This window comes from Macrosteles quadrilineatus, unplaced genomic scaffold (assembly GCF_028750875.1).
Source record: "Macrosteles quadrilineatus isolate MER2022 unplaced genomic scaffold, UCM_ALF_1.0 Scaffold_1__1_contigs__length_201487025, whole genome shotgun sequence".
NCBI lineage: Eukaryota > Metazoa > Arthropoda > Insecta > Hemiptera > Cicadellidae > Macrosteles > Macrosteles quadrilineatus.
Window position 1 is genome coordinate 120,520,373 of NW_026542594.1, and position 27,675 is coordinate 120,548,047.

The 27,675-nt window shown below is 38.0% G+C and overlaps 1 protein-coding gene across 2 annotated transcripts in view; it reads right to left on the reverse strand.

The window, feature by feature from the left end:
* Nucleotides 1-331: 331 nt before the first annotated feature.
* The window catches only part of LOC128983963 (UDP-glycosyltransferase UGT5-like), a 56,599-nt gene continuing 29,255 nt past the window's right edge, over nucleotides 332-27,675 (reverse strand). For both annotated transcript variants that reach the window (XM_054403251.1, XM_054403244.1), the window contains exon 5: nucleotides 332-651. In XM_054403251.1, coding sequence (XP_054259226.1) covers nucleotides 488-651 — 164 coding nt within the window. In that variant the 3' untranslated portion in view covers nucleotides 332-487. The remainder of the gene's footprint in view (nucleotides 652-27,675) is intronic.

Sequence of the window (27,675 nt, forward strand, 5' to 3'; positions counted from 1 at the left end):
ATGCCTATGTTTTGATGGACTGTGTACTATCACAGACATAAAGAAGTAATGTCAATCACCAACATTACTACCGAAACAGTAGGCCTACACACGTAAATTAGGTGTGAAGTATTTTTTGTGGTTTTTATTTTTTTTGTCTGATTTTAATTTTTCAGAACAGCCAAATTTTTTAGGTTGACAAATAAAATTCTCAACCTCTTCTTAAATTCTCTGACAATTTGTCATTGTAAAATCAAAACCATTGCATTAACTTAGACGAACATTTATACAAAACAAATCAGTCTGATCAAAAACTAACTGAATATTTATCACAGTGAATGTTGGCATGAGGTTTAGCAGAATAAGAAAGTTTATTCAAGGATTTTGTTTTGAAATGATCAGTCAATCAATAGAGAATTACCGGTATGTGATACACTTGAAGATGTCGTTGTACTAAAAAACAGAAAAAAATATCAACCAGGTAATATTAACTCTATACAACAGAAGATTATTCTTTTTTGTTCTTTGTCTTCTTGGAAAAGAAAAGTCTATTAACCATCTTTGTAATGCACTTGGCCATCCAGTACACTGCTATCAAAAGAGCTGTGAAGGTAGCACACACTACTAGCAATACATCTAGAAGCCACAACTGGTACCAGGGCATGTCAACAGCTGCAACATACAATGTTTACGATTTTATCAGAAACCTATAGGCATTTAACGTATGTTATTTTAGTTAAGTAGATGTTTATACATTAACTATAGCCTGTAAAGATGTTACAACTAACAACTTATCTAATCTATATCTATAAAAATACTGGTATCTTTAAAGTGATACAGTCAAATTTGTGGTACAGTAATAGTTTATTTCGGCCTTATACCAAATAAAAATATAAGCATATGGCACATTAAAATCAAGCTTAGAGTGTATAGATTTGCCAAAAAGTATTGGTATAAGAACGAGTTTTCTAAAGGCTCTGCTCCATAGGCCTTTTCCAAAGTGCTACGCTTTACATATTTTTTATCACAATTTTATTTACATTCCGTTCAGTTTTTTTTTTAACATTCAGCAAAATAACAAATAATAAAATGTTAGTTAGTCTCTATCCAAGGCAGGTCGTGTATGGAGTCTGCGAGCCTTCCAACCGGCGAGCATGTTGGGTTTTGCGCTCGGCTTGGTCAATCAATCAATCAATCATTTATTTAAAATGGGGACGCCACTATGTGGGGTCTGACTTAGGGGAGGTACGAATGAGGCATTAGTTCAAAATTCCTCCGTGAACAGCGCTGTAGTAGAGAGCACTTTGGAAATGAAGGTTTACTAATACTAATCGCAAAAATAGTTCTGTTCATAAAATAAAATTATAAATACCTCATATTCAATTTTATAATTGTTTGATTATAAAATTAAACCATCATAACCTAACCTAACTAACCAAACTTGCTGATAATGAAATAATAAAAAAAAAGTTTACTAATAGAAAAAATAATTCTGTTCATTAAATAAAACTAGAAATTACTCAATTAAAAATTTATAATGACTTGATAATAAACTAAAATAAATGAAACTGACATAACCGAACCAAACCAACCAAACTTGCTGATAATGAAAAAATCTTAGACAATAAGTTAGTGCCGCCAGCGGGATTCGAACCCGGGACATTGAGCTTACAAGCACGGCACGCTAACCACTAGTCCAGCGAGGCCGATAGCGAAACACCGTATTGTTACGGTAATGGTGTTCCCTCAGCTAAGCCCACAGCTGTCATCGTAGGTCCTATATACCTCCCCTGAGTAAATACCCACTATGTGCGTATTTTAACCCAAATATGAGTGCAGGATGAGTGGCGTGATCTTGTAGTCTTGATAGTGACTAAGTGCGACATATTCCTTAGACACAGCTGTTAATTAATAGCCCATACAGCTGTGGCAACTAAGGAACCTACAGTTTATAGTGGAATCCGAACCACATTTTTGCCTTGGTATTAACAAATTGGTCTAATTATCAGGATAGTACTGCGGATAGTTGTAGTACTCACTAGTGCGGACGTTAATCCACATCAGGGAGTATCGCATCCACAGTACATTACATGCCTATAAATTTCCACAACTCGTGACCTCCTAGTAGCTGGATTACAGGATGACGCCACCGTCCCAGTCGTCGGACCCGGCAAGCCCGAGCCCCAAAACGAACATGCTTGCCCGTCTGTGGGGACGACCAACATGTTCGCGAGCGTACATGTAAAACACGTATGATAAATAAGTACGAGAATGTCTTTGAAACAGTCTTCAGTGATCATCAGGTAATTTTAGCGAATTTCTCTATAGGGAAGTAGTTATGACCTTATAGGTGGCATGTTAAGACCTGGTCCCAGGACCAATATGCTTTTTCATTTTGATGTCGCTTCCCTAAGAAGCAAAAAAAAAAAAAACTAGTCGTTCAAGTTTTTCTATGTATATATTTTTATAGACTTATATACGTCCGTAAACACGATAGCTTGAGTAATTTTTGTCAGATTTTCAGGAAATTTGGCTTGAAGGTGTAAATCGGGATAAACTTGAATGAGTTTGCGAACCAGCATGATCGGACCATGGGAACGGAGGTTAATTTTTTAAAGTATTTTGGGGTAAACATAAGTTTTTCTCATTTTTGACCCTCAAAACATACAATTTCCCAATTTCTCTTCAAACTATTTTAAAGGGCTTAAAATTAAAAATAATTTAGTATATATAACTGTCTTTTTACGGTTATTGGTTATGAGGATATGCAAAAAATTGTAAATTATTTGAATGTCAAATTTGTGATTTGTAAAAAAATTCCATGTTGTTCTTATGGAGAATAAGTAAACTGTTGTAAATTGCTTGTTTACGGATATATGTCGATCAAACTATTTTTTTTTCGCCAACAGGCTTGCGAACATGCTTGCCCGTGCTTAACATGAGTTCTTTATGTATGTAGCAGTACTATTGTCCAGGAGGTTTGGATCCAGGTGATTAGGGTGATCTTTCTAGCTTCTTTAGATATTTTACACTACATTTTGTTCTTTGTTTGAAGTTCATTGTTGGTGACATTTTGTTATTTCCTCTTCAACTGTCGGAATTCCACTGTCCTTTGTGAAGCATTTTTTTATTGACTTGCCAAGGGGCTTGCAGGATTTCTCACAAAGTTTAAATGGTAAAATTAGTGAAAATGCAACAGCTGGTTGATGTTTTTAACAGGTGTTTGTTTATTTACTTTTTTTTACAGCATTTATTTCTGGTTCAATGTAGACATTATACACAGAAGTGTTAACAAAATTAAAAAGAAATTAACTATAATAACATCGTGGGTTCGCCCAAACCTGGTACACCCTCTGTAACATAATTAATTTAGAGAATAATTTAATCGTCTTTAGGCTTCATTCATCCAATAGATCTTGAGGGAGCCTTCGACGTAACCTCCTGTTCTCAGTTGCTTCACCAAGATGAAAAGTTAATGCACCAGGAACATTGTTTAAAGATGTCAGAAATTTTGAGGTGGTTTTTTCAATAAAGGCCGAGATAGACTCCACTCCTAGTTCTTCATGTATATGCCTGTTTCTAACAAACCAGGGAGCATTCACCGCTATTCTTAGAATTTTGTTTTGAATCACTTGAATTTTGAAGAGTTTGTTTTTTGATATAGCTAATCCCCAGATAGGAGTCATATGTAATCAAGGGCCGAATTATTGATTTGTAGATTAGAACTGTACAAGCTGGCTTCAGAGTAGATTTCCTAATGATTAAAGGGAAAAGCTTTGCAAGGCGTGCATAACCTTGGGACAGTTTTTGATTAACGTGGTAGTTCCAATTAAGTTTTTTGTCCAGCCATACTCCAAGATATTTTATGGCCTGGTCATCAGGGTTCCAAGGTAGAAAGTTACCATATATTTGAATTTCATGTGGCAATGTATGTTTTTTCAAGGAAAATATTTTTGTCTCACATTTAGTTGAATTTAGGCGAAATTTCCACTTGTAGAACCAATCAATGAGAAGATCCACAGAGTATTGCAGGGAATACGTGGCCTCGTGGATGTCGGAATGTTGGCACAGGATAGCAGTGTCGTCGGCGTAGAGAGCTAATGAGGCGTCTTCTGGAAGAGGGATGTCTGCCATGTATAGATTGAACAATACAGGGCCCAAAATTGAACCTTGTGGAACTCCTGCATTGACTCGTCGTACAGATGATTTGGAAGAACTAATTTTAACAGAGAAGGTCCTGTGACGGAGAAACGATTTTACAATACTGGTTAAATATTTTGGAAATTCGAAATTAATCAATTTAAAGACAAGACCGTCATGCCATACCTTATCAAATGCCTGAGATATGTCAAGAAATGCCGTTACTGTGTGTTGTTTCCTCTCAAACCCTTTGACTATCGTTTCATATATTCGTAGGATTTGATGTGTGGGCGAATGTTTTGGCCGAAATCCAAATTGATGAGCAGGAATTATATTTGCAGCATCCATGTAACAGGCAATTCGTTTCAAGATGATTTTTTCAAAGACTTTAGAAAGCGTAGAAAGTAAGCTGATTGGACGGTAACTCGATGGAGAAGACTTCGGTTTATTGGGTTTATGAATAACTGACATTTCCGCATGCTTCCAAATAGAAGGTAAGTAAGATTTAGACAAACATGCATTAATAATTGATGTGAAATATGAAAAGCCTTTGTTGGTGAGATTTCGCAAAATAATATTAGGAATAAGGTCATGGCCAGGTGATTTACGGAGTGGAAGTTTTTTAATTACTGCTTTAATTTCAGATTGGCATGCAAACTTTATTGGTAGTTCAGCAGATAAAAATTGTCCATTCAAAGTTTCTTTCACCATCTCATCGTCACCATAATCAGCAAGATCAGTGGGTTGAAATGTAGTTTCATAAAAATCTGCCAACAGTTCACACTTCTGTGAATCAGTCTCACAGATTAGGTTGTCTTTTTTCAACGTAGGTATGATCGAAGGAGTACTTAAAAGACGTTTAGTTGCTTTCCACATATTTGGGTCACTCGGATTAATATCAGAAACATCCTTCTTATAGTTGTCTATTCTAAATTCCTCGAGTTCTGTTTTCACTCGTCTTCCCAGTTCGTTGAGTTGCCTTTTAAAGTGTGGTAGACGGTATCGCTGCCAAAGTCGTCTAACTTTATGTTTTTCTCTAATCAGACGCATTATTCTCATCGGAGGATGATAGTAGTCGTTATTTGGCGTGGATCGTGAGGGATTTAAGATAGCTTTCCTGGCACAAGTTTTCAATGATTCGGTAAATATTTTTACAGAGTTTTCTATTTCGATGCAAGACGATAATTTAGGCATACCTTCTAAACATTTATCCAATTCTGCACTGAAAATTTCCCAATTTATCTTTCCATTAATTAATCGTTGAGGTGGACAACTAAATTGAGGTTGCGTGAAGAAGGTTACTATAACGGGAGAATGGTCAGAGTCCAGCTCGGGTAAAACATTTTGAATGATTGGAGCTGTAATGTTTTTGTGCAAAACCAAATCTAGTATATCTGGTTGATAATTAGGTTGCCATGGGAAATGTGTTGGTTCTTGTGGCGCATCAATCATTACGTTTGAGTTATTTGTAAGTCGTAACAAACGGTTTCCATTTGGGTTTGTGGTTCTGCAACCCCAAATCTGATGTTTACAATTTAGGTCCCCCATAACAACAGTCGAACAATTTTCTGCAAACAGCACCTGCAAGTCATTATTGTGTAGCCGTTTGTTCGGGGGTTTGTAGACAGAAATTAAGCGAAAGTCTGCACCATGACTTAAATTAATTTTTACACCAACAGCTTCTACCGAAGATAAACGAGGTAAAAATATATTATGATGGTCCAAAGTTCTTCGCACAAAGATTGCAACGCCACCTGAAGCTATTGGATTAGGCCTATCTTCCCTGTATATAGAATACCCATTAATTTTGAAATTTTCCACATTGGTCAGGTGTGTCTCAGTAATGCACGCAATATCGATGCTATGTCTAACCATAAACGCGATAAAAGTAGCACGTTTATCTCTAAGCCCATTGGCATTCCAGTTAAGGAGGGTTAAATTGTTAATTTGAAAATAATTGACCTGATCCATTTGAGAGAATAGAGCTTATCACATTACTTATTATCTTTTTGAGAGTATGAATGAACGATTTCACCACATCTAGGATTATTTGTTCAAAGTTTTGAAACACAGACGTATCAGGAGCATCATCAGATTGTTCTTGTGAGAATGAATTATTAATATTGCGGCGGCTCGTAGCAGCAACTTTAGCAGGCCCGTTTTTGACCCTGTCAGCGCCCTAGGCACATCTAATAGTAGCGCCCCTTTGCAATATATATATAACAGGGTGTCCACCGACCGGGAAATCCGGGAATCATGCGGGGGATTTTTGAACCATGAATTTTGTATTTATACCTAGAGTTTTCAATTCACCGTGATCGCGCATGACCAAAGTGATGTTTCCGTGATCGCGGGAGACGATAATATGTCTACACACGGCCGCGAGGGATGATCAGAATTTTCCGCGATTGCAGAAGACGATGATGGTATCTACAGAGCCGCAACGGATAATTAGAGTATTGCCGCGATTACAGAAGACGATGATAATGTCCACACGACCGCGGGAAACAGCAAGAATTTTGCCGCGATCGTAGAAGACGATGATGATCTCCACACGACTGGAGGACATTTAACATTTTCCCGCAATCGCGGGAGACGATTACGATGTCTTCACAACTGCGGGAAACGATTACGATGTCTACAGAACCGCGGAATACAATAATGATTTCTACGCGGCCACGAGGGATGATCACAATAATGCCGCGATCGCTCAAGACGATGATAATGTCCACATGACCGCGGGAAAAGATGAGAATTTTGCCTCATTCGCCGAAGACGATTATATCCATATGTCCGCGGGAGATGATTACCATTTTGCCGCAATCACGGGAGGTGATCACTACATGTCCAAACGACCAACGGGGACGATATAATGATGTCTTCACGGCCGCGAGGGGTGATCAGAATTTTATCGCAATCGCGCAAGACGATGATTATGGCCACACGATCGCGGGAAAAGGTCAAAATGTTGCCTAATTTGCGTAAGAGGATGATGACCTCCACAAGACTGAGGGAGATGATTACCGTTTTTCTACAATCGCGGGAGGTGATTACTATGTCCACACGACCGTGGGGCACGATATGATGTCTTCACGACCGCGAGGGGTGGTCAGAATTTGACCGCAATAGCATGCAAATACTACCACGATTTTTTTTTAATTTCCAAATTTTTGGCGCCCCCAAAAAAAGCCAATTGCCTCGCGCCCTAGGCACGTGCCTACCGTGCCTATTCGGTAAATCGGCCCTGAACTTTAGCAAATGAAACTCGTGATATGGAAGGTTCCTGAGGCGAAAAGTTTGTATGAATCTCAGGAAAATGAGTAGCAGAATTCAAATCAGGGGGAGAAGGAGTATTTTCTTTTTTCTCAGTAGCGTTTTGATGGCGATTGCGAGGACTACCCCGATTGTGATCCTTGTTGGTTATTTTCTGGTATACTTGACAGCCTCTGTAGTTAGCTGTGTGGCTTTCGCCACAATTAACACATTGAGGAGCTGCAGTTTTTTGTTTAGGACATTCAGAGTAGTGATGTTGACCAGTGCACCGCACGCACCTTGGGGACCCAACTTACAAAAGTTCTTTGTGTGCCCATAGCGTTGACATCGAGAGCATTGGGGAATTTGCCTAGATTTTCTTTCCATTTCGACACTTACAACTGCAAAACATATTGTGGTTAAATTAAAGATAGCTTTGCCGTCGTCGTTGTTTTCTAAGTCTACTGCACAAAGAGGGAGTGGAAGTTTGTTTTTGTTGAGTAACCTAGTGACTCTAATGACAGGATAGTTTTGATCTGTTAGCTCAGTTTTAATTTCATTCTCAGATAATGATGTAGGGACGTTCCTGACAATCACTTCTAGTTTTTTGTCATGAAGGGGTTGAAAAGTATGATATTTAATGTTAGAAGAATCATAAAAGGCTGTCAAATTTCTAAAGTCATCTCTATATTAGACAAGTTCACTTTAAGGGACTGCCCTCGAACTTGAGTCGAAAAAGTTGCCTTTACCATATTTCGGACATATTTTATTATTTCTTGGTGGTTGTTTACGTTGTGCAAAAATATAGGAGGGATTTTTAACTTTGGGTCATTTACTTGGATTTCCAAAGTAGAATCATCCATCTCGCGTGATTGATCCACGCCATTGCCCCTACCATTAGAACTATAAGAATGTTCAGATAGAATTTGATATTTATTGCCTTTACATAGTTCACTTGAATCTAAAACATAGCGTTTCGGTTGAGATTCAGAGGAAGAAAAGGTAAGTTTACGTTTTGGAAAGACAAAATCATCATCAGGATCACTTACATTTTCATCAAAAGGCATAGCAAGGAACTCGTTTGTTTGTTGCACATTATACTTAGCTTTGTTTACATTAGTTGTTGACATTCTTGTAACAGGAGGAGCTTGTAGGTTAGACCTATGTTTGAACGAAGTTTTATTGTTTAATTTAACTATTTCCGCGATACTATGAAACAAGTACAAAGAACAAACAAAGAATTAAACTTGTCACAACTTTAAAAGAGAGCCCAGCTCAAAAATACGTAAAAAAGATAATTATTCACAGAGCAAAAATCAACACAGTCACTATCTTATTTACTTGAAAGAGTTTTTTTATGGTGTTCTATTTACGTTGTGGAAATCTGTGTGTTATTTTTTAAGTTTGGTTTGTTACTGTCACAAGTAGGCCTATTGTTGTGTTAAATGCACACATGAACATGATACCAAAGACTGCCCTAAAACACCTGATGTATGTCTTGTGTGTTGTGCTCAAGAGAGCACTCTGAAAATTACAAAGGCTGTCCTGATTATAGAGATATACAAAATACTCAGTTCTCTCCTCTCCTCTCAGAAAGAAGACTCTTGGGCATAATCAAAGTATGTACTATTCAGAGTTCCACACAAGACAATTCGAATACCAGTAATACCTTACCTAAAAGTTCATTAGTAAAGGAAGTGATAACATTATTTGCTCAAACTGTGTGGAATGGTAGTGATGTTAACCACTTCAATCATCATCATGTTCATGTTAGAGAACAAACCACAGAATCTCCTCACAATCCGTCTGACACTATAAATTTTTTTTTTTAACGATTTGAGAGCATATTATCTAAAATACTTCTAATCTTCTTACCACCGTTGTTGCCCGCCTACAATGGATATTCTCCATAAAGTGGCATTATGGAATGCCAATGGCTTGGCTCAACATATCCAAGAGGTTCGATTATTCATTATCAGTGGAGGAACATTACATGGAGGATGGAGGAACTGCAATCCTAGTTAGGATTGCAGTTCCCCGTCCAAGTGCAGAGTTGTCAGGATGATTAGTGTAGAATAATTTGTAAATATGGAATTTTTTAATAGGTTCCATCCCGTAAAATGAGTTTATGAAATAAGTAAGACGTCTAATTTGTGTTCGGGACACGATTAAACACTATGAACTACCATGTTTTAAGGAAGATTATCTTCAAGCTTCCACCATTGTTTTAGAAGATTGGCTTGGTCCTAGTACAATATCATGTGTGTACTCCCTTCCAAGGCATGTTATAACTCACAATAAATTTGAACAGTATTTGAACACTCTATGTAATAGATTTATTGCAGGGCGTGATTTTAATGCAAAACATCAAGAATGGGGGTCACGTTTGGCTACACCCAGAGGCAGACAGCTTTTAAGATTAGTAAATGACAATCAGTTCACTCATTTTTCAACCAGTGAACCTACCTACCACTGATATGCGAAAAATCCCTGATCTGTTAATCTTTTTTTATTTTAAAAGGTATCAACTAAAATTACACTGAAGTAAAGCCCTGTCTTGACCAATCTTCTGACCATTCACCAGCTGTTGAATCTGAGTACTGAAATACTTCACAATAAGTCAGTTGACATATTTTTCAGTAAATACACAGACTGGAATCAATTTCGAAACTTGATACAAAACCTAAATTTACACATACAGTTACGTAGTCCTGAAAATGTAGAAGCTGCTGTTGATCACTTTGTTGACTGCATTCAAAATTTCACCATGCCATCCACACCTGTACTTAATCGTGTAAAATTCAAGAAAATAGGTCTAGACTACCCAATCCATGTAAAGAAAAGGATAGCAGAAAAGAGACGACTCAGAAAATTTGGCAAAACTCAAGGAACCCAAATGATAAAGCCGGCTTTAACAGAGCAGCACGAAATTTTAATTAGTTATTTGTGTAACTAGTGGGCAAAGTGGCACTTTGCTGCACACGGGGGCGGAATGATCCCGAGTGCAGCAAAGGCCTTTTGCACTCGTGTTACACATTATAATTTTCCTACAGTCACTATAAAGCATATAAATTATTAGTCTTTCAAACACTATACAACACGTTTTAGGTTCAGCTGGCAACACAAATAGGTGCCCTAGAGAAAGTAGTACCCGGTCCATATCACTCCGCTATTTTTCCTCGGCAAAAAATGTGCTCCGCGACTTGAGAATGTAGTTCCGTATGTTTTTGTAATTTGAAGTGGTTTCCACGCCTAAAAAAATGCTTTAAAGGCATTTTTTGTTTATTAAGATCGTAGGAATGTTTTAAAAACGTTTAAAAGAAAAGTCCAGAAAGTTATTCAGAAATACCGAAACTATAAACACGAAATGACAGGTTAAATCATAGTTATAATAGTCAATCGGCTATTCATAGTACTTTATTATTATCTTTAAGTATTGCCAACCTATTTCCAAGCGTGGGACACGGATTATGTGCATAATAGAACCACGCGGTTTTGTGTTGTTTCGTTGGAATCCTGATGTGCGTCAAAGTATAAACCGTATGTGGAGCACTGCTTGCCGCATAGTCACATTCAGCAAGGTAAGATGGGCTGTTGGCTTATTACGACCCTTCAAATCGCCGGGTCCTGATGAGGTAAGACCTGTTTGTTTGCAGGAGGGTCTTGATACAATTATACACCCACTCTGTAAACTTTTCAGAGCCAGCTTAGCCTTAGGACATATTCCCTTAGGGTGGTGTAATTCGCGTATCGCATTTATTCCTAAACCAGGAAAGGATAGTTACACTGACCCTAAGTCATTTAGACCCATTTCTCTATCTTCTTTCTTTCTTAAGATCCTAGAAAAGTTGGTCTCAAGATATATGATGGATACAGCTCTTAGGACACATCCTTTACATATTAATCAGCATGCGTATTATGCGAGACTGCGTTGCACCAACTTGTAAGCAAGATTGAGAAAGCTCTAGAGAGCAGTGAAGTGGCCCTGGGTGCCTTTCTCGATATTCAAGGCGCTTTTGACAATACTGGCACTCCAGCGATTCTTAATGCGGTGAGAGCAAGAGGTTTTCACGGTTAATATGTAGATGGATTGAATCCTTGCTTCTCAGTAGGTTAGGCTCTCACTCCATAATGATACGATCGAGGCAATAACTACTCGAGGATGTCCTCAGGGGGGGGTTCTTTCTCCTCTCCTTTGGAATTTGGTAGCAGACGACCTTATAAGGACCCTCAACGAAAGTGGGGTTTTCGCCTTAGGTTATGCTGATGATGTTGCAATCCTTGTGGTTGGAAAGTTCCACATAACCATAACTGACCTTATGAATAGAGCTTTAAGGCCCACTAAGACTGCAGGGTACTGTAATAGAGCTGCAGAATAAGGTGAAGTATCTTGGTGTAATTTTGGACAGATCACTTCACTGGGGACCACATCTTCAAAAAGTCATCGAGCGTGGCAAATGGTCCCTTATGGCATGCAGGCGGATGGTAAGTGGCACATGGGGGTTACAGCCTAAACTTTTGCACTGGCTGTATGTATCTGTTGTTCGACCCGCCCTTACATATGGTTCGCTTGTGTGGTGGCCAAAGATGGAATCAACTATAGCTGTTAAAGCTTTAGCAGGAGTTCAGAGGCTTGCTCTTATTATGATAACTGGGGCAGTAGGTAGCTGTCCTGGAGCGGCACTTGACTACCTGCTTGACATGCTACCTATTGACATTTATATTAAGGTGGTAGCAAGTAAAACAGCCCAACGCCTTAGATGCGAAAACTTATGGATAGCCTCAGGAAACAATAAAGGGCACTCCAAAATTGTTCAGGTGGTACATAACGATGAATTGGACTTACCTTCAGATCACATGTCCAAAAAATACTCCTTTGGAAAGCCTTTCAAAGTACTAATACCAGATAGGAAGGATTGGTCTGGCGGAAAAGGACCCATACCCACAGGTGACTTAGAATGCTTGATGGTTCTAAGATCAAAAATGGGGGCACTGGAGCAGGTGTGCATTGGATGAATGGAGGCACTGGTATTTGTCTTCCAATGGGGGTGTACCCAACTGTCTTTCAAGCGGAGGTCACTGCCATTCTAGTTTGTGCTCAAGAACATCTTAACAAAGATATCAGAGACAAAACAATCAATATCTTTACTGATAGTCAAGCGACCTTAAAAGCATTAAACTCTTACGAATTCAACTCCAGGTTCGTGTGGGATTGTCTTGCTTCTGTGTCTGAGTTGGGTAGGAGAAATGACCTTACGCTTTGCTGGGTGCCAGGACACTCAGGCATTAAAGGAAATGAAGCTGCAGACAGATTGGCAAATACTGCCTCTGCGACATCATTGTTAGGCCCACAACCCTTCTGTGGCATCTCACGAAACAGTGTATGTTCTGCGATTGCGTCATGGGCCAAGGAAAAGCATCGCAAACGCTGGGTCGATGTTCCCCTTCTTAGGGTCAGCAAGCTTACTCTGTTTAGGCCTTCCAAAAAGGTTGCCTGTGACCTCTTGAGACTAGACAGACGAAGAATTAAATTAATTGTTGAACTGATAACTGGTCATGGAAGATTCAGGAAACATCTACAACGGATGGGCTTATATGATGGTGAACCGATCTGTAGGTACTGTGATAGGTCAGAAGAGACAGCTGATCCCTTACTCTTTGATTGTAACGAGCTCTCTGACGCTAGATCGATAACTCTTGGAAATATGGCTAGAGGTAGATATCTTCCTGAGGATGAACTAATTGGGAAGCTACAGGCATTCATTGGGCGCCTCAACTTGTAGGTCAACAAGAAAGCAATTAAGTATCTGGGGTGCGCAACAATTCGATTTCGGATGAAGTGCTTTAAGGTCTCGACCTGCCCCTGTTAGATAAGATAAGATAAGATAAGACCCGGTCCATATCACTCCGCTATTTTTCCTCGGCAAAAAATGTGCTCCGCGGCTTGAGAATGTAGTTCCGTATGTTTTTGTAATTTGAAGTGGTTTCCACGCCTAAAAAATGTTTTAAAGGCATTTGTTTGTTTATTAAGATCGTAGGAATGTTTTAAAAACGTTTAAAAGAAAAGTCCAGAAAGTTCAGAAATACCGAAACTATAAACACGAAATGACAGGTTAAATCATAGTTATAATAGTCAATCGGCTATTCATAGTATTATTATCTTTAAGTATTGCCAACCTATTTCCAAGCGTGGGACACGGATTATGTGCATAATAGAACCACGCGGTTTTGTGTTGTTTCGTTGGAATCTTGATGTGCGTCAAAGTATAAACCGTACGACAAAGTATAAACCGTACGACAAAGTATAAATATGCAGCAATTAGCGGCTGTCTGTACTATAAATAGTACAAGGAAGCCAACTTTGTCGGGTGACTGTAGGAAATAGTTAGTTGTGCAACTAGTGAGCAAAGTGAGCAATTGACTCACTCGAGAGAAATGTACTTACTCACGAGCCGTAGGCGAGTGAGGAATGGTTTCTTGAGTGAGACAATTGCACATTGCACTCGAGTTGCACATTATATTTTTCCTACAGTTACCATAAAACAAATAAATTTGGTAAAGAAACGTAGCATATTTCTACACAGAAGTGAACTTTTAATATGACATTTAATGATACAACAGTACAACAGCTGACCAGCTGATTTACAGCCAGTGCTGCCAACGTATTTCGCGCGCATACGACCTTGTCTGCATGTTACGCGCTCACTATTTCGTGCCTTCACGTTGCAAATATGGAGTGAGACAAAGTAATTAGAGTGAGACAATGTTAACATTGGTGAGCGAATTGGCCACTTTGCTTTCTCAAATCAGTGAGAGAACATGTTAGGTAACTGTAGGAAAAGATTATTGTACAACACAAAAAACAGATGGTTTGATGAATATAAACAATCTTTGTCGGCTACAGAAGCTACGGATTACTCTTTGTGGAAAGTCACAAAAAGGCTGAAGCACCTTTAAATTTCAATCCCGCCAATTCTTAAACAGGATGGAAGCTGGGCTAAGAGCTACATAGACAAATCTGAAGATTTTGGGGAATACTTTTCCAATGTATTCAAGCCAAATGGTTAGTAATGAAGAAGTGTTTAGTAATTAAGAAGAAATAATATAGACTCTCCCCTTCAACTTGACTTTCCTCTGGAAAAATCCAGACCTTCAAAAATTAAGGCAACCATTAACAAATCCCTAAATCCAAATAAGTCTCCAAATAATCCAAATAATCGTAAGATAGGTTACGATTCTATCACTGGAAAATGTTAAAAGAAATGTCGAGGAAAGGAGTTATTTTTCTTACGTTTCTCTTTAATTCTATATTGAGATCAATTGTTATTCAACCTGCTCTGGGCAATGTTTTTGAGTGCCTTCTCATCGACAAACTTACCTACAATCTCTGATTATCCCTGAACAGCATGGATTTATAGCGGGAAGATCGTCTCTCACCAATCTAGCTCTTCTCCAACATCTAGTCACCTCTGCCTTAGCTTCAGGTAGCCAGGTTGGTTGCATATACTTGGACTTCTCAAAGGCATTTGATACTGTCAGCCATGAACATCTTATTACTTATTGCAAAGTTGGAGGGGTACGGGATCAGCGGCAGTCTACTCAGTTTGTTCAGCTTGTATTTGAGTGTCAGATCTCTCAAAGTTTAATTCAAGGATGCATTGTCTGATCCTTTTGTTGCTCTCTCTGAGGTGCCACAGGGCTCTCATCTTGGGCCGCTTCTATTCTCCCTGTTCATCAATGATATTGTGGATGTACTTGACTCCAACTGTCTCCTGTTTGCAGACGACTTGAAGATTTTTAGAATTGTTCGCTCTAGTGAGGACTGCTTCCGTCTTCAGCAAAGTCTTCAGCGTGTTGAAGATTGGTGTACCGATAACTGTATGAGGCTCAACGTTAAAAAGTGTGTGGTGGCTACATATAGTAAAGCTAGAAGGCCTGTGGATTACAATTACTGCCTAAGCAACCTGCCCCTCGCTAGAAGTGACAACGTTCGAGATCTGGGTGTTGTATTGTCTGTGGATCTGAGTTTCTCATGCCATATTGAGGAAATTTATTCTAAGTCTACCAGGATCTTGGGACTCATCATGAGATCCTCTAGGTGTGGACAGAGTATAGAGGCACTTCGCACACTGTACATTTCTTTGGTGAGGTCAAGACTTGAATATTGTAGCTCCATATGGTCACCCCGCCAACAGTGCTACATTGATCGTCTGGAGAGCGTCGAGTGCCGCTTTCTATGTTTCATTGGGTGTAGGATGGGTTACAAGTACCGGGATGTACCTACCCAGGACATCAGAAGGTCTCTTGGACTTGATACCCTGGCCAAGAGGAGATAAATCAGTGATGGCATGTTCCTGTTCAAGATACTAAGTGGATGAATCAACTGCCCTGATCTGCTTGCGCTGATTGACCTCCATGTTTCCCCGCCTAGATCCACTCGTTCCAATGTGCTGTTTGCTCTCCAACACTGCTCCACGAACTATGAACTTTATAGCCCTCTGCCTAGACTGCATCGACTCCACTTGCAAAGCTTAATTGGTTGTACATGTCTGGACTAAACGACAACATTTAAATTTTAAAACAGCTAAAGTGACAATTTTTAACTATTTAAAAAACTTAATTGGCTTCATGGATCTAAGTCAAAACTTAGTAGTCAAAATAAATTGTAACTGTAAAGTGACAATTTTTAACTATTTCAAAAACTTAATTGGCTTCTAGGATCTAAATAAAAACTTAGTAGTCAAAATAAATTGTAACTGTACAAAACATGGAATCCAGCTTTGGGGATCAGCAAACGTTGAAATTATTCAACGTTATCAATTGAAATTGCTACGTAAAATTGTCAACGCACTTTGGTTTGTTACTGTTGTGTTTTAAATCAAGAATAGATTTGAATAACTTTAATGAACTCATCTATACTTATTTAATACGCAAGCAGGTTTTTTGTGACAATTACTCCTCCGAAACTATTGAACCGATTGACATGTTTTTGGTGTCATTGGAAAGAGCGTAACGTGAAGTTGTGCAGGAAACTTTCTTTTTAGGGAAATAATTAGGGAGTGAGGCCCTGGGGACCTTTTAAGTTTCGTATTTCTCCATAAGATTAATTGAGCGGAGCGAGCGAAGCTCTTATACGTCGACTCTTGTGCATTTCGTAATACGCAAACTCCTCCTAGACGGCTGAATCAATCGTTTTCAAATTTTGCATGGTGATAAAGACCATATCGGTGAGTGCCAAAATCTATATGGCGTTAAAAAAGTCTCTCAGCAATCCGCCCCACTGGGTCTCAAAGTTTCAATGTAATCCTTATGGAAGCAGTATTTGACACATAAACAAAGACATATGATCAGTTGTTGACTTTTGAATGCAGTAGATAAAGAAATAGCTGATAGCATTACTCCACAGATATAAGAACAGAAACGGTTTGGATCATAAATATAATCAAATTACGACACTAGCTAGAGGTCCGTGACGTATGAAGTGGTTAAGGAAGTAGTAAAGGTGAGCAGTCTGGAGTATGGAAACTGTTTATGACGATTAGATTAAGGTATCTGCATTCCTAAAATTCTATGGGAAGGGAGGAAAACTGGTCCGCAATGTAGGAAATGGTGAAGGAAGTAGTAAAGGCGAAAAACTCCTCCTAGACGGCTGAATCAATCGTTTTCAAATTTTGCATGGTGATAAAGACCATATCGGTGAGTGCCAAAATCTATATGGCGTTAAAAAAGTCTCTCAGCAATCCGCCCCACTGGGTCTCAAAGTTTCAATGTAATCCTTATGGAAGCAGTATTTGACACATAAACAAAGACATATGATCAGTTGTTGACTTTTGAATGCAGTAGATAAAGAAATAGCTGATAGCATTACTCCACAGATATAAGAACAGAAACGGTTTGGATCATAAATATAATCAAATTACGACACTAGCTTGAGGTCCGTGACGTATGAAGTGGTTAAGGAAGTAGTAAAGGTGAGCAGTCTGGAGTATGGAAACTGTTTATGACGATTAGATTAAGGTATCTGCATTCCTAAAATTCTATGGGAAGGGAGGAAAACTGGTCCGCAATGTAGGAAATGGTGAAGGAAGTAGTAAAGGCGAGCAGTTTGGAGTATGGAAACTGTTTATGACGATTAGATTAAGGTATCTGCATTCCTAAAATTCTATGGGAAGGGAGGAAAACAGGTCCGCGATGTAGGAAGTAGTAAAGGCGAGCAGTCTGGAGTGTGGAAACTGTTTATGACGATTAGATTAAGGTATCTCCATTTTTTAAATTCTATGGGAAGGGAGGAAAACTGGTCCGCGACAAGGAAGTGGTGAAGGAAGTAGTAAAGGCGAGCAGTCTGGAGTGTGGAAACTGTTTATGACGATTAGATTAAGGTATCTGCATTTCTAAAATTCTATGGGAAGTTAGGAAAACAGGTTCGCGACGTAGAAAGTGGTGAAGGAAGTAGTAAAGGCGAGCAGTCTGGAGTGTGGAAACTGTTTATGACGATTAGATTAAGGTATCTGCATTTCTAAAATTCTATGGGAAGGGAGGAAACCAGGTCTGCGACGTAGGAAGTGGTGAAGGAAGTAGTAAAGGCAAGCAGTCCGGACTGTGGGAACTGTTTATGACGATTAGATTAAGGTATCTGCAATCCTAAAATTGTTATTGGAAGGGAAGGAAACAGGTCTGCGACGTAGGAAGTGGTGAAGGAAGTAGTAAATGAGAGCTGTTCGGGGTGTGGGATCTGTTTGTGACCATTAGATTAAGGTATTTGCAATCCTATGATGCTATGGGAAGGGAGGGAAACAGGTCTGTGACGTAGGAAGAGGTGAAAGAAGTAGTAAGGTGAGCAGTGTGGAGTGGGGGAACTGGAAACCGTTTGTAGCAGTTTTAATGTATCTGGAATGCTGAAATGCTATGAAGAGGGATGGAAGCATGCCAACGACATAGGAAATGGTGAAAGAAGTAGTAAAGGCTAGTAGTACGGAGTGTGGGAATGTTTGTGGCAATTAGATTAACGTATCTAAAATACTAAAATGTTATGGAAAGTGATGAATACAGGTCCACGACGTAGGAAGTGGCTTAGGAGGTAGTAAAGTATGAGCATCAGCATAGTGTGAGATTTGTCTGTGGCAGTTAGATTAATGTATCTTCAATACTAAAATGCTATGAGAAGGGGTGGAAACAGGCCCCACGACGTAGGAAGTGGTGAAGGAAGTAGTAAAGGCTGGCAGTGCAGAGTGGGGGAACCGTTTGGGCAGTTAGATAAATGAATCTGTAATACTTAAATGCTATGAGAAAGGAAGGAAACAGGTCTATGACGTAGTAAATGGTGAAGGAAGGAAGGCTAGCAGTGCAGAGTGTGGGAACTGTCTTTGGCAATTACATTAATGTATCTGCAATCCTAAAATGCTACGGGAAGAGACTGTAGACTGTATGTTAAAATGATTACGAAGCACGAATCCATACACATTTTCGATACATGCAATCGTTTACAATCAAAATTTACAACTGAGTTGACAACAGCTGATTTTTACTCCATAGAGGCTAAACACGATTTTTACTCCCTAAATATTAAAACTGCTACTTTAGACCCGCAACGCATGGATTAAAAACTACTGTTTTTACTGCAGTATGACAAAAACAATATAATATGAACCCTTAATTACTCCGCTCAATTTTGTGGATACCTCTGCGAACGCCCCCTAGTATGGGAAACAAACATTGTTATGAAACTCCAGCTGTTGTCAGAAATTAAAAGTGAGAAGAAGAACATATGTTAATTAATCGTAAAATTGTGACAGAGAGGTTATGCAGAAAATCAGGTAGTTAATGGTTATTTGGTGCTATTAAAATAAAGACTGAAACGTACTGGTGACAATGAGTCATACCATGCAGACTACATTATCATTGACAAAGACCAACACGGACAACCTATTGCGGTTATAAGTGGGAAACATTTCTACAATACACTAAAAGCCAGATCAGCTTTTGAAAAATTATAAAATATTTACAAGAAATGTTGATTATATTGAACTGTTAAGTACATTGTGAGTATTATCATAAGTTACGTAATCTTTGAGTTGACTCTTTTAAACTCATCGGAATTTATGACTTATATTTGTTCTTAAATAAGTTATTTGTTTTTAAATAACTTATTTACTTCTTTGCGATTGTTCGATTTCGAGCAACATGTACACTAGTTTTATTAAAGGTGTAAACAGAAAACAAAACTGTAAAATCAAAACATAAACAATCATAATAAATAATGATCAGCTGGTATAGCATTTCCAGGGCCGGACTTAGGACTTCAGGGGCCCCGGGCAAATTTTCCAATGGGGCCCTAGGATTTCAGTTGGAAAAAATTCCTAAATTTAGGCTTCAAATAGAGCAATTTAAGGCCAAATAAGCAATAAGTTCTATATCAAAAATCGTTCTTAAAATATCACTACTTTAACGACATATTTTTATATACAGTATCTTTTAATTTTATACACAAAATATAAAAATGTTTGAAACCTAATCTCTTGCACTCACTATTTAAACAAACTCTGACCAAATGTTTCAATTGCTTTGTAGTACCAGTGACGGCATATTTGGCATGGTAGCATGGTAGGCTACCATAATATATTTTTGGGTTTAGAAGTATTGATATATTTTATTTAAATTATCGATTATTGGCGTGGATTTGTATGATTTTTCAATATTACTACAATATAGGTGTGATTATTTTATTTTCATAATGGTTTTGGTACCTATGGCATTCTCGTTTTTATAATATGTTAAAGTCCTTTTGAAGTTTGAGTTTTTTATTGACGAGCAAAATCTTGCAATGTCTAATAAACACTCACAAGCTAACTATTTTTATGAGTAACTGAAAGATGTTTAAATGGATCCAATATCGATTAATACAACACAAGCATAGCATTGAATACAACATTACTCACTTCAGCTTTGTTTTTGTACTGTTAGTTTGCAGAATTACAATAAAATAACACAAAAGTAAGACAATTTCAACCAACTTGACGTGACCACTAGTCTCAAAGGACAAACTATGGGAGTAAAGTGATTTAAATTGTTTTGGATAGGCGATAAACGCATTTTATGTGTGTGTATGCGCGTGCGTGAGACAGACAGGACTAGACACGGGATCCCTTATCAGCTCATTATCATTTATTGTTGCAGCTGCTTCTGCTTATCGCTTGTTTACGATTTTGGCCGTAGAACGATTGGCACACATTTTTAGCCGATTAGGAATAGCACGACTGGCACAATCATTAGAGGGGATTAAGAAGGGTCAACCTGTAAGGTTCGAAAAGGCACGATTGGCACAACAGACCCGTAAGGAAGTAGCAGCCAGGAAGCCAGATTGCGGGAAAATGGAAATTGTTTTGTCCCAACAAATTCCCTGCTGTGGTGCTTATTGGAGTAAGCAAGGTGTAAGTTTATGCGACAAATCTGCAGCTACACCTACCTAACTTAACCTAACCTAACTTAACCTAACCTAACTTAACCTTTGAAAATACGTGATATTACCTGTAAATGACAGTAGTAGCAGAGTTGACGGAGAATTTCAAACTTCCCGCTTTCCCTCGTTCGATGGCGTCTACCTGGTCTAGCGGTTGTGCCAATCGTGCCTTTTCCAAGCAGGCGAGTTGACCCTACTTATTCCGCTCAAATGATTGTGCCAATACTGCCATGGGCAGAAGATCCAAAAATGTGTGCCAATCGTCCCGTTCCCACGATTTCAGTCGACAACGCTCGCCCACTCCCAATAAATGTAATTTTTTGTTAACATCAGACGACTCTAGTTGTTTTAAAAGTGTCTATATAGAATTTAAAAAATCTTACTGGCGCTGTATGATTTTGACTGTATGATATTTTTTCGAAATATGCCGTCACTGGTACTACAAAGCAATTGAAACATTTGGTCAGAGTTTGTTTAAATAGTGAGTGCAAGAGATTAGGTTTCAAACATTTTTATTTTTTGTGTATAAAATTAAAAGATACTGTATATAAAAATATGTCGTTAAAGTAGTGATATTTTAAGAACGATTTTTGATATAGAACTTAAGGTAAATGCACCAGTAGCTGACAGTGCTCCAGAAGCTGACAGTTTGAGTTTCTTTACATTATAATGTGGTCTCTTAAAAATATTTACACATGATTGCATTGTTAGAAGAACATATGTTTATTCCTGATTTGATTACAAAAAAATCTGTGAAATTTAGCACATACTCGCTGAATGGTGGTGGTTTGAAAGCAACCCTGTCTGTACACATCACATTTAGTCGATTCCCTTAATGAAACTGTTAAGAAGGTAAGTTTGGTTTTTTGTCATTTCGCAAAATTTCTTAAATATTATTAATGGTTAGGCTCATTATTTTTATCAATTATACCTTTGTTGACAATTTCATGATAAAATTGGGGTTTTAGGGGTTTTAGATTTAAAATTATATCAATGTCAGGCTTTGGTACACAAAAGCCATACAAGTTCCAATAGCTGACAGGGGATATTTGCTACTTGCACAATATTAAATTAGTTTTACCCATTGAAATTTGCATGCTTTTTATAATTTATGTAATCTCACATTTTTATAAAATGATTTTAATTTTTTAATTAATGAGCCAAATATATTTAAAAAATTTATATTTTTTTAAATATATATAATATATATATATTTTTTAATGTAAATATTTTTATTTTAAAATATGTAAAATAAATTTTCTTAATAACGTTTTACATGATTTTATTTGTAACTTAATTATTAAGTTAGATTTTATTCGTCTTATAAATTATAAAACCCTTAGGTTTAGCAGCTAGTACATTTATAGTTCCAGTGTCAGCTACTGGGACAACACATAGTCAGCTACTGGTACAAGCACTTTTTTCACTGTCAGCCATTGGAACACGTACAAAGGTTGAATTAAGTTCAAAAATGTTGTAAAATATATTTTAAAAACCCTTTTTGTGTGACAAATTTGAAAACTACACTAAATTTATAATCCCATAAAATCCGTAATATCTCTTTAGTTCCTATTTATTCAAAACCACGGATTATTAAGTGCGTATAGTTTCTTATACTGTCAGCTACTGGTGCGTTTACCTTATTGCTTATTTGGCCTTAAATTGCTCTATTTGAAGCCTAAATTTAGGAATTTTTTCCAACTGAAATCCTAGGGCCCCATTGGAAAATTTGCCCGGGGCCCCCCGTAAGTCCTAAGTCCGGCCCTGGAAATGCTATACCAGCTGATCATTATTTATTATGATTGTTTATGTTTTGATTTTACAGTTTTGTTTTCTGTTTACACCTTTAATAAAACTAGTGTACATGTTGCTCGAAATCGAGCAATCGCAAAGAAGTAAATAAGTTATTTAAAAACAAATAACTTATTTAAGAACAAATATAAGTCATAAATTCCAATGAGTTTAAAAGAGTCAACTCAAAGATTACGTAACTTATGATAATACTCACAATGTACTTAACAGTTCAATATAATCAACATTTCTTGTAAATATTTTATAATTTTTCAAAAGCTGATCTGGCTTTTAGTGTATTGTAGAAATGTTTCCCACTTATAACCGCAATAGGTTGTCCGTGTTGGTCTTTGTCAATGATAATGTAGTCTGCATGGTATGACTCATTGTCACCAGTACGTTTCAGTCTTTATTTTAATAGCACCAAATAACCATTAACTACCTGATTTTCTGCATAACCTCTCTGTCACAATTTTACGATTAATTAACATATGTTCTTCTTCTCACTTTTAATTTCTGACAACAGCTGGAGTTTCATAACAATGTTTGTTTCCCATACTAGGGGGCGTTCGCAGAGGTATCCACAAAATTGAGCGGAGTAATTAAGGGTTCATATTATATTGTTTTTGTCATACTGCAGTAAAAACAGTAGTTTTTAATCCATGCGTTGCGGGTCTAAAGTAGCAGTTTTAATATATAGGGAGTAAAAATCGTGTTTAGCCTCTATGGAGTAAAAATCAGCTGTTGTCAACTCAGTTGTAAATTTTGATTGTAAACGATTGCATGTATCGAAAATGTGTATGGATTCGTGCTTCGTAATCATTTTAACATACAGTCTACAGTCTCTTCCCGTAGCATTTTAGGATTGCAGATACATTAATGTAATTGCCAAAGACAGTTCCCACACTCTGCACTGCTAGCCTTCCTTCCTTCACCATTTACTACGTCATAGACCTGTTTCCTTCCTTTCTCATAGCATTTAAGTATTACAGATTCATTTATCTAACTGCCCAAACGGTTCCCCCACTCTGCACTGCCAGCCTTTACTACTTCCTTCACCACTTCCTACGTCGTGGGGCCTGTTTCCACCCCTTCTCATAGCATTTTAGTATTGAAGATACATTAATCTAACTGCCACAGACAAATCTCACACTATGCTGATGCTCATACTTTACTACCTCCTAAGCCACTTCCTACGTCGTGGACCTGTATTCATCACTTTCCATAACATTTTAGTATTTTAGATACGTTAATCTAATTGCCACAAACATTCCCACACTCCGTACTACTAGCCTTTACTACTTCTTTCACCATTTCCTATGTCGTTGGCATGCTTCCATCCCTCTTCATAGCATTTCAGCATTCCAGATACATTAAAACTGCTACAAACGGTTTCCAGTTCCCCCACTCCACACTGCTCACCTTACTACTTCTTTCACCTCTTCCTACGTCACAGACCTGTTTCCCTCCCTTCCCATAGCATCATAGGATTGCAAATACCTTAATCTAATGGTCACAAACAGATCCCACACCCCGAACAGCTCTCATTTACTACTTCCTTCACCACTTCCTACGTCGCAGACCTGGTTTCCTCCCTTCCCATAGAATTTTAGAAATGCAGATACCTTAATCTAATCGTCATAAACAGTTTCCACACTCCAGACTGCTCGCCTTTACTACTTCCTTCACCACTTTCTACGTCGCGGACCTGTTTTCCTAACTTCCCATAGAATTTTAGAAATGCAGATACCTTAATCTAATCGTCATAAACAGTTTCCACACTCCAGACTGCTCGCCTTTACTACTTCCTTCACCACTTCCTTGTCGCGGACCAGTTTCCCTCCCTTCCCATAGCATCATAGGATTGCAAATACCTTAATCTAATGGTCACAAACAGATCCCACACCCCGAACAGCTCTCATTTACTACTTCCTTCACCACTTCCTACGTCGCAGACCTGTTTCCTTCCCTTCCAATAACAATTTTAGGATTGCAGATACCTTAATCTAATCGTCATAAACAGTTCCCACAGTCCGGACTGCTTGCCTTTACTACTTCCTTCACCACTTCCTACGTCGCAGACCTGGTTTCCTCCCTTCCCATAGAATTTTAGAAATGCAGATACCTTAATATAATCGTCATAAACAGTTTCCACACTCCAGACTGCTCGCCTTTACTACTTCCTTCACCACTTTCTACGTTGCGGACCTGTTTTCCTAACTTCCCATAGAATTTTAGAAATGCAGATACCTTAATCTAATCGTCATAAACAGTTTCCACACTCCAGACTGCTCGCCTTTACTACTTCCTTCACCACTTCCTTGTCGCGGACCAGTTTCCCTCCCTTCCCATAGCATCATAGGATTGCAAATACCTTAATCTAATGGTCACAAACAGATCCCACACCCCGAACAGCTCTCATTTACTACTTCCTTCACCACTTCATACGTCGCAGACCTGTTTCCTTCCCTTCCAATAACAATTTTAGGATTGCAGATACCTTAATCTAATCGTCATAAACAGTTCCCACAGTCCGGACTGCTTGCCTTTACTACTTCCTTCACCACTTCCTACGTCGCAGACCTGGTTTCCTCCCTTCCCATAGAATTTTAGAAATGCAGATACCTTAATCTTATCGTCATAAACAGTTTCCACACTCCAGACTGCTCGCCTTTACTACTTCCTTCACCACTTCCTTGTCGCTGACCAGTTTTCCTCCCTTCCCATAGAATTTTGGTTGGGGGAGGTAAGGTATACCCTTCTGAGAGTTATGTTCAGAAGGGTATTCCATTTTAAATCAACCCTCCCTCTCCAATATGTAATTAAGTGACATTTTATGACTAAAAGTGTAGTACATTAAGGGCTTTAAGTTTATAATAATATGTTATTAGTACCAAATAATATGTTATTTGATATTTGGGTTATTTGGTTATAACATATAATTATATGTTAATATTATACAGGGTTAGTAAAAAGTGTGGAGACCCCCTGTTATTTTTTTAACGGCCCATACTAGGAAAACTAAACTACACACCTTTTTGGCATGTTATGCTTTTTAAGCCTAATAGCCACTTGCTTACTGTAGGATTATTGTTACCAGCTGAGTTATGAAGTATGAATCATCTGCTATTTGGTTTGTTTACATTATTGTTTAGTTTTTGAAAATAAATAGTTTTTGGTTGAGTTTACTTAAAATGAGTTTTAATAATTAATTATTGTATATTGGCGACGAGACTCCCTTCACATCCCATGAGTTTAAGACTTTTTGTAAGAACAATAACATATGTCATGTCACATCGGCGCCGTATCATCCAAAAACCAATGGTTTAGTGGAGAGGATTATCAGAACCTTCAAGAGTCGATATAGTGCTTGCAAACAAGAAGGTCTCAGTTCATCACTTGCACTTTTACAAGTTTTGCTTGCGTATCGAAACACCCCACAAAAGACCATAGGACAACCACCATCAGTCCTTTTCTATGGTAGAAGATTACCAACAGCTTTGGATAGGTGGAGGTGTAATAGCAGAGAGAGAATATAAAATCAAGTGTGGCGACAGACGTACTACCACGACTTAAAATCCAAACCAAAGGAGTTTTCTGCCAAAGAACAAGTAGTGTGGGTTCAAAATGAAACGAAGAAGGGCTGGAGACCAGGCAGGAACAGTAGAAGAAAGGGCGGGAGAGCTGTCGTACACAGTTGTAGTTGGTGGAGATGTAAAGAGAAAACACGCTGACCAGCTGAGAGCAAGAGAAGGTGCAACTGATCCACCTCAATGGAAAATGCAAATGGAAACTGAAAATGATGATGTACATAGTTTCGGAAACTCAGCCTAAATTGGGTGGGGAGAAATGTAGGATTATTGTTACCAGCTGAGTTATGAAGTATGAACCCATGTAGCACAGATGGTTGGGCCAACGTTGGCCAACTGTGGGACAGTTGGTCGATGGTTGGTTGGAGCTTCCACAACCAACCAACCGTTGTCCAACTGTATATCTCGTAGTTGGGCCAACCAATATTTACAACTGTGGACCAACATTGGTTCATTGTTAATGAAATACATTAATATGAATTGCTGGGTATCATACATCAAGCCAACCGTTGTCCAACCGTTTTTCACTCCGTTGGACCAACAAAAGATACCTTTGTTGGACCAACGATGGTCCATAGTTGAGTTTACACGACTTTCATTCTCTAAGTCTAGCTTTCACAACATAATTATAATAAAATATCTGGTTTTACAATACCTTTATCAGTTCCAAAAGTTTTTGGAACTGATAAATGTATTGTAAAACCAGATATTTTATATATTACAGTTCTGGGGCTATGAATTTTATTAATTATAATAATGCAAATATTTTTTAAATTAATATTCTTTAACATATTTGCAACAATTTAAGGGGAAAGAGTAATTAATCATATAACAGTCAATTATAATAGCATTAATAATCTAACGGTAATTAATTAATCTATATTCAAATATACCAGTATCCTCTCTAACTAAAAAAAAAAATAACTACTTATGATGCCTTAACAGATTAACAGAATCATATTATACTGTGTTAGTATCAAAAATGTTTGCGACTATTGCAACTGTCGGCTACTCTTTCACCACTTGAAAAATCTCTATATCAACAATCACAGATAGCTCAGTGGTGAGGTAAGAGGCTCATAAGTCGAAGGACCCGGGTTCGAGACCCGTCTGGGCCAAAAAATGTTGTTCTAGCTTTTTTTTAAAATTTGTTTTTATGAACTATTTAATCAATTTACTCAACTAATAATTATGCTTTTCGTACTAAATCTTTATTATTTTGTGTGAAATAAAACGGTTGGTTGGATATCAGTTGTGTTATGGTTAGTTGGCCATCAGTATTTTTGGATGGTTGGGCCATTGTTGGTCAATGGTTGGCTGGAAAACAGTTTAAAGAGGTGACATTTCTACTGTTGGCCAACTGTGTGGCTCCACAATTTACCAACGTTGGCCCAACCATCTGTGCTACATGGGAATCATCTGCTATTTGGTTTGTTTACATTATTGTTTAGTTTTTGAAAATAAATA